Source organism: Suncus etruscus, chromosome 18, assembly GCF_024139225.1.
Source record: "Suncus etruscus isolate mSunEtr1 chromosome 18, mSunEtr1.pri.cur, whole genome shotgun sequence".
NCBI classification, from domain to species: Eukaryota; Metazoa; Chordata; class Mammalia; order Eulipotyphla; family Soricidae; genus Suncus; species Suncus etruscus.
The window spans coordinates 27,846,983-27,859,800 of NC_064865.1; the positions used below are offsets into that span (position 1 = coordinate 27,846,983).

The 12,818-nt window shown below is 46.9% G+C and overlaps 1 protein-coding gene across 1 annotated transcript in view; it reads left to right on the plus strand.

Moving 5' to 3' along the window:
- Nucleotides 1-12,818, plus strand: part of TBC1D22B (TBC1 domain family member 22B) — a 95,728-nt gene that overhangs the window by 73,384 nt on the left and 9,526 nt on the right. The window contains exons 9-12 of the mRNA XM_049765363.1: nt 3,983-4,089; nt 4,906-4,981; nt 8,720-8,847; nt 9,103-9,198. Coding sequence (XP_049621320.1) covers nt 3,983-4,089; nt 4,906-4,981; nt 8,720-8,847; nt 9,103-9,198 — 407 coding nt within the window. The remainder of the gene's footprint in view (nt 1-3,982; nt 4,090-4,905; nt 4,982-8,719; nt 8,848-9,102; nt 9,199-12,818) is intronic.

The window sequence follows — 12,818 nt, forward strand, 5'->3', positions numbered from 1 at the left end:
CACAAAGAAGAAGCGTGGTTCTGAGTTGTGTCTTGGAGCCCAGTGTTATTTAATAAGTTAATAGTACATGTGTAACCACTCCCCAAAAGAGAGCAGTGTAACAAGTGGGCTTTTTACTAATAAATATTTGTTAGGAAAAATTAATATTTTCCTTGGAAGGGTTTTTTTAAATTGTGTTTTCTCAAATAGACCTTCTATATATTATCTAAATAGACCTTCTATTTTTTTTGGGGGGGGGGCCACACCCGGTAATGCTCAGGGGTTACTCCTGGCTATGTGCTCAGAAGTAGCTCCTGGCTTGGGGGACCATATGGGACACCGGGGGATCGAACTGCGGTCCGTCCAAGGCTAGCGCAGGCAAGGCAGGCACCTTACCTTTAGCGCCACCGCCCGGCCCTAAATAGACCTTCTATATATTATCTTAAGTCTTAGTTACCACAGGCTTTTTTGTTTTACAGATTTTTCTTAATTTTTATTGATAAGAATCATATTATCAATGTAGGTCTTTTTCCCTCCTCTGAAATATTAAGTAGTTTTTGTTTAATGAAGAAATTTTGAGATGGAGGCCAGAGAGATAGCACAGTGATAGGTGTTTTGCCTTGCACACAGCTGACACAACATGGACCTGGGGTTGATTCCCAGCATTCTATATAGTCCCCTGTGCCTGCCAGGAGCGATTTCTGAGTGCAGAGCCAGGAGTAACCCCTGATCGCTGCTGCTAGGTATGACCCAAAAAACCAACAAACTAACAAAAAAGAAAATTTGAGATGTCTAGCAAAGTTTAAAAAAATATGTTGGGGGCTGGAGAGATAGTAATGCAGGTATGGTGCTTGCCTTGCATATATTCAACCTGACTTTGATCCCTGTATCTTTTATATTTCTCCAAACACCAGCAAAAATGATGGATGTGGTCCCAAAATAAATAAAACAAACCATTTTTTTTTCCATTATCAGGAATCAAATCCAGGGCTTGAGTATGTAAGCAGTGTTCTCCCTGTTGTTGAGCCACACATCCCAGCCCAACAGAAAAAATTCATACCCACAGGGGAATAGATACTACAAAGTTTACAATGTATGTTGCCTTTCCTCTGTGCTTATATAAACACATCAAAATTATATCTACAGTATGTAAAAGGGGATCAAAAATAATTTTGTGCTTGCTCTGGTCCTTTAATATTGTAATGTTCTTTCCCATGTCATTTTGAATTTCTAATAAACTTGATCTACATTGTGCCATTGTGTAATGCATTTGTTAGCATTTTGTATGTATTAATTGACTGTATTTTGAGCTGAACTTTTTGTTTCATTTTGTTTTGTTTGTTTTTGGGTCATACCCAGCAGCGCTCAGGGATTACTCCTGGCTCTCAGAAATAACTCCTGGCAGGCTTGGGGATCCATATGAGATGCCGGGATTCGAACCACCGTCCTTCTGAAAGCAAGGCAAATGCCTTACCTCATGCTGTCTCTCCCGCCCCTTGAGCTGAACTTTTAAGGTTATTCCAGGGCCACAGATTTTTTTGAAAAGGCACCTCCAAAAGGTTTGATAGCCCCCAGTGGTGATTAAGAACACTGTTGATAACAGGTCGAGTCTCTGAGAACTGTTACATATTCACTTACAAGTCTTAGTAATAATTCTCTGCTGTGACAGAGCTGGATTCAGATTACGTTTTCTTGAATGTAGTATCTTAGCAGCACAAGGCACTGTGATGTTTTCAACTAGGCTTGTGGGACTGTGGAGAAGCTGCCTTTGGTACAGAACTCACAGCCTGGAATGATCTCACGGGTGGTCCCTGTCGGTCACACTGGGCAGCCTGATCTGTTAGGCAAAGCTTCCTCAGGCGGCACTCTGGCAGGAGAAGCAGTGCCTAGATTTTGCCTTTTCCAGGTTCCAGAAAACTTTTATTCCCTCCCCACTTGGGTCTCAGACAAGATAGTCAACTTAGTCAAGTCCTCGCTCTTATTCTTTTTTTTTTTTTTTTTTTTTTTGGTTTTTAGGCCACACCCGGTGGTGCTCAGGGGTTACTCCTGGCTAACTGCTCAGAAATAGCTCCTGGCAGGCATGAGAAACCATATGGGATGCCCGGACTCGAACCAACCACCTTAGGTCCTTAGTCGGCTGCTTGCAAGGCAAACGCCGTTGTGCTATCTCTCCGGCCCCTTGCTCTTATTCTTAAGTCTGGAGTTTTTTCTGAAAAGCTAATAGGTGCGGGATCAGAGCAATAGTACAGCAAGTAGGATCCTTGTATTGTATGAAGATGATCCCAGTTCAATTCATGGCATCTCATATGGTCCCCTGAGCACCCCAACATTGATTCTTGAGTACAGAGCAAGGAGCAACCCTTGAGCATTGGTGGTATGACCCATAAGCCAAAAAAAAAGAAAAGAAAAAAGCTAATAGGTGGCCCACTTAATTTTTAAAATTTTTATTTACTTATAGACATATTCAGGACTTATTTTCTTGGCTCTGTGCTCAGGGACCACTCCTGACAGAGCTTTGGATTGAACCTGGGTTAATTATGTGCAAGGCAAATGTCTTACTATACTATCACTCCAGCTCCCAGTAGCCTACTTTATTTATAATAGAAAGACCTTTTCATGTTTGATTTTTTGTTTGTTTGTTTGTTTGTTTCTTGTTTTTGTTTTATTTGGGGCCTACACAAGGCAGGGCTCAGAACTTATTTCAGAACTTATTCAGAATCACCATGTGGTACTCTGATCTGCAGTGCTCTTCTTGGTTTGCAGTTTATTTAATTTTGTGCTTGTCCACTTGCTGGTCAGGGTCACTCTTGGTTGAGCTTGCACTTTGGGACTGTAGCCTCACACATCTTTTTAGTTGCAGGTCCATCAGAACCCTTTTGTTTTCCAGTTTTACTGTGCTGGGACTGAATGGGCTGGTGCCTACAGGGCTCATTCTCTGAGCCTCTTCCTATTAATACTTAATATTTAATACTTTCTTTTTTTTTTTTTTTTTTTTTTTTTTTTTGGTTTTTGGGCCACACCCGTTTGACGCTCAGGGGTTACTCCTGGCTATGTGCTCAGAAATCGCCCCTGGCTTGGGGGGACCATATGGGACGCCGGGGGATCGAACCGCGGTCCGTTCCTTGGTAGCGCTTACAAGGCAGACACCTTATCTCCAGCGCCACCTTCCCGGCCCCAATATTTAATACTTTCATCTTAAGTATAATACCCAAAGAGGGGACTGGAGAGGTAGTATAGTGAGTGATAGTGTGCTTTCCTTGCATGCAGCTGATGTGGCATCTTAGATGGTCCCCTGAGCCCTCCAGGAAAAATTCTGAGCGTAGAGCCAGGAATAACCCCTGAGCACTGCCAGGTGTGTCCTTCAAAAACAAACAGTATCCCACAGGTCTGAAGTTTTGCAACCCCCTTTTTAGAAACTGACAATTGGGTGAAATGAAATCCTATAAACTCTCCCTCATTTGGGGCCATTTCTCTTCCATGCCCTCCTCACTTCTGAGTGGCCAGGCTGTGGGTCTGCCTTGTTGGAACTTGGGGATTCTGTCTTTCAAATGAACTGTGGAGACAATCAGATCCCAGCTGTTCTCGCTCCATATAAATGTGAGTGTGCTGGACAGTGCACAGAAATTTTGAAATCAAAGACAATTTTTCCAGACCATCTCTTGGGGCCTGCTTATATAGCTCATTGCACACAAAGCCTAAAAAAGCATTTTCTAAAACTGAACGCTTAATTCAGAGAACCTTATCAAACTCGGTGGAAATGGTGTGAGAAATGGCCTGTTGATTGGCATCATGAGCTCCTCAAGATCTTCCCTGGGAGATGTGCTCATGCTTGACTAGTGGAGAGAAGTGGTGAGGAGGGGGAGCAGTCTCCTGTTCCTGGGCACCATGTTAGCCAGGTTCCTCCTGACCCTCTTCTACCCTGTTAGAGATACAGGGCTCTGCCTTTCCCTCTTGATTTTTTTCAGAGGAGACCTCTGAGCTTTCTTCATCTTTTGTTTTGCAGAAGAGGATGTGGAGAACTTTGATGTGACCAACTTGTCTCAGGACATGCTGCGGAGCATTGAAGCAGACAGCTTTTGGTGCATGAGTAAGCTGCTGGATGGGATCCAGGTGAGTTGGCTCTGTCTTGCAGGGTACCTGGGGCTCCCGGCAGGACTTGGGGCTCCTTATTGCTCTTCTGCATCAGTCAGGATCCTCCCACTCATTATAGTCCCCCACTCCCACCCATTTCTCTTTGCCATGTTGACTAGGGGGTTTTGTTGTTGTTGCTATTATTGTTTGGGGCCACAATCAGGCAGTGCTCAGGGGTTACTTCTGGCAGTACATTTGAATGCGAGGGATCGAACCTGGGTTGGCTGTGTGCAAATCAAATGCCCTCTGCTGTGTTATTGCACTGGCCCCATCATGTTTACTAGTTTACAGCCTCCAAAAGCCCATAATTTGAAGTCCTCCAGAGTCTATGGAAATGTTTCTGTTTCTCTGGTTTGTTGCCTGAGTGTGCCTCTTTCTGCTGGTCACCCCAGACTATGTGGCTGGTCTCTCTAGTACAAGGCTCTAATAGGCTTTCTCCGCATGCTACTGTTCCCTGGATTTCTTTCTTCCCCTCGTGCCAGCACTGGGTTTGTAAAAGAAAAAGCAGCTTAGTCCAGAAACTTTGAGTGGTATCATGGGTTGGTGGCACGACTGTCAAGAGTTCACATTGGGGGCTGGCGAGGTGGCGCTAGGGTAAGGTGTCTGCCTTGCAAGTGCTAACCAAGGATCAGGACAGCGGTTCGATCCCCCACCATCCCATATGGTCCCCCCAAGCCAGGGGCAATTTCTGAGCGCTTAGCCAGGAGTAACCCCTGAGCATCAAACAGGTGTGGCCTGAAAAACCAAAAAAAAAAAAAGAGTTCACATTGATCTTAGATTGCATGTTCTTTTCAGGATAACTACACCTTTGCACAACCAGGAATCCAAAAGAAGGTCAAGGCTCTGGAAGAGCTTGTCAGCCGCATTGATGGTAGGTTTAAGGAAGAGCCTTCTCTGGCAATAACATGGTGTATTTGTGATGTGTATGTGCCTCTGTCAGCACCCTGATATCTCTGGCCCTTTCCAACACTCTCTGCTCTGTGCAGCCCCATATTCTCCCTAATCTCAACAGGAAGGGGAGCTGAGAACTTTCTGCTCTAATCAGTTCATCTTATCCCTTTGTTTTCTTTGTTTTCTTTTTTATTTGTTTGGATGGATTATTTTGGGGGACTGAGGAGTCACACCTGGCAGTGTTCAGGGTTTACTTCAGGCTTTGAGCTAAGAGAATCACTCTTTTTTGGGGGGGAAACCACACCCTGCAGCACTTAGGGATTACTCCTGGCTCTGTGCTCAGGAATCACACCTGGCAGGCTCGGGGGACCTTATGGGATACCAGGGATCTGTCTTGAGATGCCAGATATTGAACCAAGGTTGGCTGCGTGCAAGGCATATGCCCTAAGCACTGCATCAGCCTTTCTTGGTTTTTACTCATCAGAGTCTGTCCTTTTCCCATTGGCTGTTCTCATTGGCATTTTTCTTCAAATTCAGCTTTTCTTTTCTAATTCCCTGGCTACAACGCTGGTACAGCCAGGCATTGATGCACAGGTTCTGCCTCCTTCACACTCGCTCCTCTTCCATCTGCCCCCCAGCTGCATTTCTTTGACTCTGTTCTTGGTTGGTCCTTCTACTCTTGGGCCACTTGGACCATTTCATTGAGCAGTAATCTGCAGTGTGACCTTAGCCTGTTTGTGTTGACGTGAGTCAGGGTCCATGACTTGCTGCAGGTCCCCCAAGACAGTCTGATGGCCAACAGGACTATGCAGAGCTCCCCATGTCCTATTAGGAGCAGGAGAATGAGACGGGGTCCTTTTTGTTCTTTGTCTTCAATTTTGGGGCCACATCCAGTGGTACTCAGGGGTTAGTCCAGGCTCTGCACTCAAGAATTACTCCTGGCAGGCTTGAGATGCCAGGGATCAAACTCAGGTCAGCTGTGTGCAATGCAAATGCTCTACCTGCTGTACTATGGCTCTGGCTCCAGAGACAGGGCCATTTCTGAAGCAGAATGTCTTAAAGGAATAGAAGGGGTCTACACTAATTCCTGAAGTCTGGATGGAATCACAGAGTAGCAAAATCAAGGCATTCTCAGGAAGCCCTCTGTAACAAATGAAGAAACCTAGTCCAATGGGAGATTTTGAAATTCAGTTGCATGAAGAGTGTACAGACCCTAGCAGTGGGGGCTTCTGTGAGGTAATATCTCTGCCATCAGGGTGCTTGGGGAACCATTTTGTGGTGCTTGGAATTGGGCCCGGTAAGCTGAAGAGTTTCTTTAGGATTCCACCAGTTCACATACCAGCTAATAAAATGACTTCCGATTTTTCTCAGTCATGGATTTTCAACATCCTTTTTGTTTTGGCCAGTTTTTTTTTTTTTTTGTTTGTTTTTTTTGAGGAGGAGAGTTGGGTACCAGAAATTGAACCCAGGGGCCAGAGCGCTAGTACAGCAAGTAGGACACCTGGTTGCATGCTGCCAACCCAGATTTGATCCACAGCATTCCATATTGTACCCTGAGCACCTCTAGGAGTAACACATGAGCATTGTTGGGTGCGATCCCCCAAAAAAACAAAAACAAAACAAATTGAACCCAGTCCTCATGTGTGCCATAGCCACAGCTCTAAGCACTGCCCTCCTCCCCCTACTGGAATCTTCCTGTCTCCTCTTCTTTCCAGGACCTCTTCATGAAAACACTCCCTGGCCTTCCACTGCCTGCCCACTCCCTGCCTTTGAGGCTTGAGGGTGTCAGTTTCCCATCAAGAGTTGCTGTTGTTTTTCCTCTTTGTCTTATCAACCTGAAGCAGATGTTAGCCCTGCAGTAGGCCCTCTGCCCCTCCCTACTTCCCTCCTGTCCCTGGTCCAAGCTGCTGGCAAGCCCTACACACCCATAGCAGCCATAGTCAACAGCCATCTGCCAGGGGCCGAAGGTTTCTGGCACTTGCTGCCAGAGTTTTGTTTTCTTTGTCCTCACAAATATCTGATCAAAAAAAGCCCTAATAGGGGCTGTAGCAATAGCATTGTGGTAGGGTGTTTGTCTTGCACACAGCTGATCCAGGATAGACCTTGGTTCGATCCCCAGCATCCCATATGCTCCCCCATGCCAGGAGCGATTTCTGAGCACATAGGCAGGAGTAACCATTGAGCATCACAGGCAAAAAATAAGCCCTAATAATTTAAAATAGTAGTCTATATCTTCATTGTTTTTTTGAGTTAGAGAAGTGCGCTGTACCAAAATTTAAAAAGTTAAAAAAATACACACAATAAACAAACTATCTTAAATTCTGCTCTCTAGAATTGCTCTTTTTTGTTTTTGTTTTTATTATTTGTTTGATTTTTTTGTTTTTAGGCCACACCAGGCAGTGCTCAGGGATTAATCCTGGCTCTGTGCTCAGAAATCACTCCTGGAAGACTCAGAGAACCATATGCGATGCTGGGGATTGAACCTTGGTTCGTCCTGGGTCGGCCACATGCAAGGCAAATGCCCTACTGCTGTGCTATCACTCCAGCCCCTATTTTTTTTAATTTTTGTTTGATTCTTTGTGCTTTGGGCCATACCCGGCAGTGCTAACTCTTACTGCTGGCTTTATATTTGGGATCATGCCTGGCAGTGCTTGGGGAACCATTTTGTGCTGAGAATTGAACCCAGGTCAGTTGTGTGTAAGGAAAATGTCTTACCCCTGTACTATCTCTCTTGTTCCTTAATGGTTATTTTTTTAATAAACCTGTGAGGGGGGTCAGAGAAATTATATAGGAGGGAATGGGCATGTGTTGCATGCAGTCTACTATAGTCCTAGCCCAGGCATCGTATAGCTCCCTGAGCACCCTTTGTCCCTGAGCACCCACTGTAGAGTTCCCCGAACCACAGCATGGACAACACCACATCCTTGAACTTAATTGAGCTGCCAGGCCTGCTGACTGAGAATCACTGGGAGGGGCTCCCAGAGGAACTGGGAGATTGTACAGCAGTTAGTGCACATGTCTAGCCTGAGCCTGACCCAGTTCAAATCCCAACACATGCATCACTCACATGCAATCCCTCAGGGTAGCCCACACATTCGCAGCACTGCAGGCCCGAGCAATACCACATCCCCACAGCCTTGCATTCAACCACCAGCTGGCTGGTCCAGAATTGCTCGTGGGGCCCCAAGCATCCTGAACACCAGTTGGGTGGTGCACTTTCTTGTGATTCACTCAGTGCAGCACTTTATGATGATTCACACAGAACACAAGTGGGGGCAGCTGCCCTTGAGAGGAGTCAGAGAACCTCCTATGGGCAGTGTCTTCCTGCTGCTGGCCATCTGTCAGGGACACAGTGGGAAGGTGGCTAAGGTGACCCCCAAGGTTCTTTTCCATTCTGCTCCCTTCTCCAGAGACTGATGGGCTCAGGCCTCCGGGTAGAGCACGTATCTCTGCTTTATAGCCAGGGCAGCTTGTGCAGGGGCAGGTGCGAGGACATCTAGGCTGTCCCTGGCCATGGTAGAGACACGTAGTCCTCTGCACTGAGTAGGTTGGCCCCACAGAGAATGTGGGAGACAGGACAGCAATATGAACCTCCAGCTGGGCCCCTCTTTGTCTGGCACCCCAGGGTTGGGGGTTTACACTGAAACAGACACCAGTCACTCTTTGAGAGACTGACCCCCTCGGTTGTGGCCCAGGACCAATATCCTTCCCGTTTCAGAGCAGGTACACAATCACTTCAGGAGGTACGAGGTCGAATACCTACAGTTCGCCTTCCGGTGGATGAACAACTTGCTGATGCGGGAGCTCCCCCTGCGATGCACCATCCGCCTGTGGGACACCTACCAGGTAGGGACTCAGCCCTGCACGCTGGCTGCTCCCCGGGAGCCCTGCTCCCTGCCTTTCACCATGTGGTCCCTGCTTGAAAGTTCCCTCACCCTGTTTTGGCTTCCATCTGCCTAATGCTTGAGACTAGAGTCCCCTCTTCATCTCCTTAGGCCTCTCTGGCCACCCGGTGCTAAACCACTTGATCCCTGCAAAAGCACTTGAGGGAACTCCTTGCCAGCATTTGGAGCCCTAACTGTCCTGTCCTCTCCCTTCTAGTCTGAGCCCGAAGGGTTTTCCCACTTCCACCTCTACGTCTGCGCAGCCTTCTTGATCAAGTGGAGGAAGGAGATCTTGGACGAGGAGGACTTTCAGGTGAGTGGCCAGGAGCAGCAGGAGGACAATAGCCTTTTGAGCATGCTGTGCAAAGAAGAGGTGCCAGCATGGTGCAAAGAAGAGAGAGAACAGGAGGCCACGAAGGCCCAGCATGCTCTGGTATAAAGTAGCTCAGGCACAAAGGCAGCAGAGTGGCTGCTCAGGCCCAAGAGACCTTCTGACAAGCGTTTGTGGAGTACCTGTCACTGCCGAGACAGAGATAGGACAGACTAGAAAGGATGACCTGTGGTGCCTCTGCTCTTATAGAGCCCACATGCTCGTGAGAGAGAGACTAAGAAGGACTATAAACAGGAAAGAATATTAGAGGTGAAGATTGTTTTTCCTTTTTTCTTCCTCGCCTCCACCTCGAAGGTTGTTTTTCTTATTTAAAAAATATTTCTATTTAAGGAATCATGATTTACAAAGTTATTGATAGTTGAGTTTTAAGCATATCATATTTCAACACCACTCCCACCACCAGTGTCAACTCCCTCCACCAGTGTTCACCTTTCCATCACCCCCAACCACCCTACCCACTCCCAGTTTCTGCCTGACACTCGAAAGGCACATCACCAAGTTTGGTGATTGTGGCTGAGATCTCATGTTTCCAGTGTTGTTGTGCCTATGTATTGGATATATAGCTGCACCACTCTTCCACATCCCCAGAATAACCAAAGCCCTGACCCCTGCTCCCCTATTATTTTCCTTTCTCATCTTCATCCCGCCTTGGTTTCCTTCCATCCTAGCTACTTCCTTATTAAGTTCTGGGGTGATCTAGTTACCTGCCTTTTATTACATTATATTTCCTCATCCAAGTTAGTTATTCTGTATTCCACCGATAAGTGAGACCATCCTTTGTTTTTCTTCTTCCTTCTGCTTACTTCTCTCAACATATCTTCTGGTTTCAACCAGATTGCAGCACCTTACTTAATTTCATCATTCCCTGAAGCTGCAGAGTATCATCCCCTTGTATGTATATAACACATCTTGGTCATTCATCTATCGTTGGACACCAAACTTAATTCCACTTTTGTGTGTCTATCCCCAAGACTTAAAAAAACATTCATTTGGGCCGGGCGGTGGCGCTAAAGGTAAGGTGCCTGCCTTGCCTGTGCTAGCCTTGGAGGGACCGCGGTTCGATCCCCCGGTGTCCCATATGGTCCCCCAAGCCAGGAGCAACTTCTGAGCACATAGCCAGGAGTAACCCCTGAGCATTACCGGGTGTGGCCCAAAAATAAAAAAAAAAAAAACATTCATTTAAAAAAAAGGACACACACATGGGGCCGGGAAGGTGGCGCTAGAGGTAAGGTGTCTGCCTTACAAGCGCTAGCCAAGGAACGGACCGCGGTTCGATCCCCCGGCGTCCCATATGGTCCCCCCAAGCCAGGGGCAATTTCTGAGCACATAGCCAGGAGTAACCCCTGAGCGTCAAACGGGTGTGGCCCAAAAACCAAAAAAAAAAAAAACAAAAAGGACACACACACACACATATATATATATAACTAGTCAGCATCGATTGAGGAGGTGACAACTAAGTGACATTGGGGGTACAAAGAGCCCTATGGAATGTGTCAGCAGGGGGCAGGGCATGCAGTCCACAATGAGAAATGCCTGGGAGTCAGGGAGTCAGGAGAGGTGTGGCAAGAGATGTCACAAGGACCTGCTGACACCCCCACTGACCCAGCTTTTACTCCTGACAGAAGGGGAGCTGTGAAGGGTTTTGAGCAGAGTTCAGATGTGTGTGACTTAGATTTCCAAAGGCCACCCCACGGCTACCATAGTCATGAGTCCTGAGGGTGTGGTCAGCGCTGAGACCTGGGAAGGGGGTGCTGTCACAGTGGCAGACCCAGTTATGGTTTTCCCAATAATGTAGGTATAGACTGTTAGCTTAGCCCTTGGCTCAGGAGATGTCAGTTTCTGGGGGATGAGAAGTTCAATTTGGGGGCTGTTGGCTTACGCCCCTAAGTAGAGAAGTAGCGTAGATATTATTGTAAATATCGGAGTGTAGAGTTTGAAAGAGAGGGCCAGGTGGAGCAGAGCTATGTAGAGCCTTTGAGTGGCATCAAAGTTAGACACTGGATGAGGTCCTTAAGGGTGGGGCTGAGCAAAGACCAGAGATGACCAGCCAATGCCTACTAGGCCCATAGAGGAAGAGGTCAGAGGGGCCTTCAGTGAGTATAGAGTTTGGAACCAGATGGGATGTAAAAGATTGGAGAAGGCTCTGCTGAAGGCAGGGGTGCCTGGCAGTAAATCCAAGAAATCTAGGAAGGGAGTATGAGGGTTCAGCCAACAGATGGCCAGGCTGTGTTATGTGCAGAGAAGACCTGGGGTTTGTCATTGGCATTTGGGGCAGTCAGGGGTTGTATTGTTTTTGTTTTGTACATTTCTGAAGTGCTTTGTACTTGTCATTTAAATGGGTATAAATTTGTTTTGCTTTGTTTTTGTTTGGGGACAACACTCTGCGTTGCTCAGAGGTTACTTCTGGCTCTACACTCAGAAATTCCCCCTCCCCCCCCCCCGCCCCCCCGTAGGCTTGGGAGACTATATGGGATGCTGGGGATCAAACCTGGTCATGCAAGGCAATGCCCTGCCCACCCTGCTATCATTCCAGCCCAGAATGAATTTTTTTAAAAAATATAGGGAGAGGGGGCTTAAGTGATAGTAGAGTGGGTAAGGTATTTGCCTTATATGCAGCTAACTTGGGTCTGAGCACCGCCAGGAGTAATTCCTGAGTGCAGAATCCAGAGTAACCCCTGAACATTTCTGATTGTGGCTAAAAAAGAAACAGAAAAAGAAAAGCTGAAGCAATCATTAGTGGGTCACTTGCCTTGTACATGGCTGACCCCAAGGTTCAATTTCTGGTATCCCATGTGACCCCCTCCCCCAGCACCTCCAAGCATAATTCCTGTGTACAGAGTACAGAGTACATAATTCTGAGTACAGAGCCAGGAGTGACCCAAAAACTAAATATATGTCTACACACCACACACACACACACACACACACACACACACACACAGCAGAGCAAGTATATAACTTGATGGTAACGTAGATTCTTGGTTGCATGAAACTTGGCTTGAGTCAATAAATAAATCATTAATAGTAATAAAGTGGGGCTTGGGGGGTTCCGTGCTGCAGCATCTCTTGGTCACCAACAGTAGGAGTTAAAGCTCTGAACCCTGTTCAGCAGGAGGATGGGAAGACAGGACCTGGCTCGCTCCTAGAAGGGCAGGAAAGGGCAGGGCAGGGCAGGGCTGCCACAGATCCCACCAACAGGCAGCATGTCATATCCCAGATCTAAGAGGCCATGGGTTGACTGGCCCTGTGCAGAGCCGAACTATCAATTTGGTTATTGATATTATCTTTGGCTATCCTGCAGTCAAGGATACTGAGAGTTTGAAGTCTAATTCAGCTCTTGTGAGCTAGGCACTGAGGGCCTTGTCATCCATGCTGAAAGTGTTTTCCAGTTTAGCTCCAGGAGCTGGAGGTGATTCTTGGAATGGCTTTTAGCGGCCATAGTTGCAGAACACAGGACAACAGTCTGTGACTTTAAAACTCTTAACCATAGAGATGTTCGTTTCTCTTGGGTAACCTCATTGGATGTCTGATGGATGTGTGGT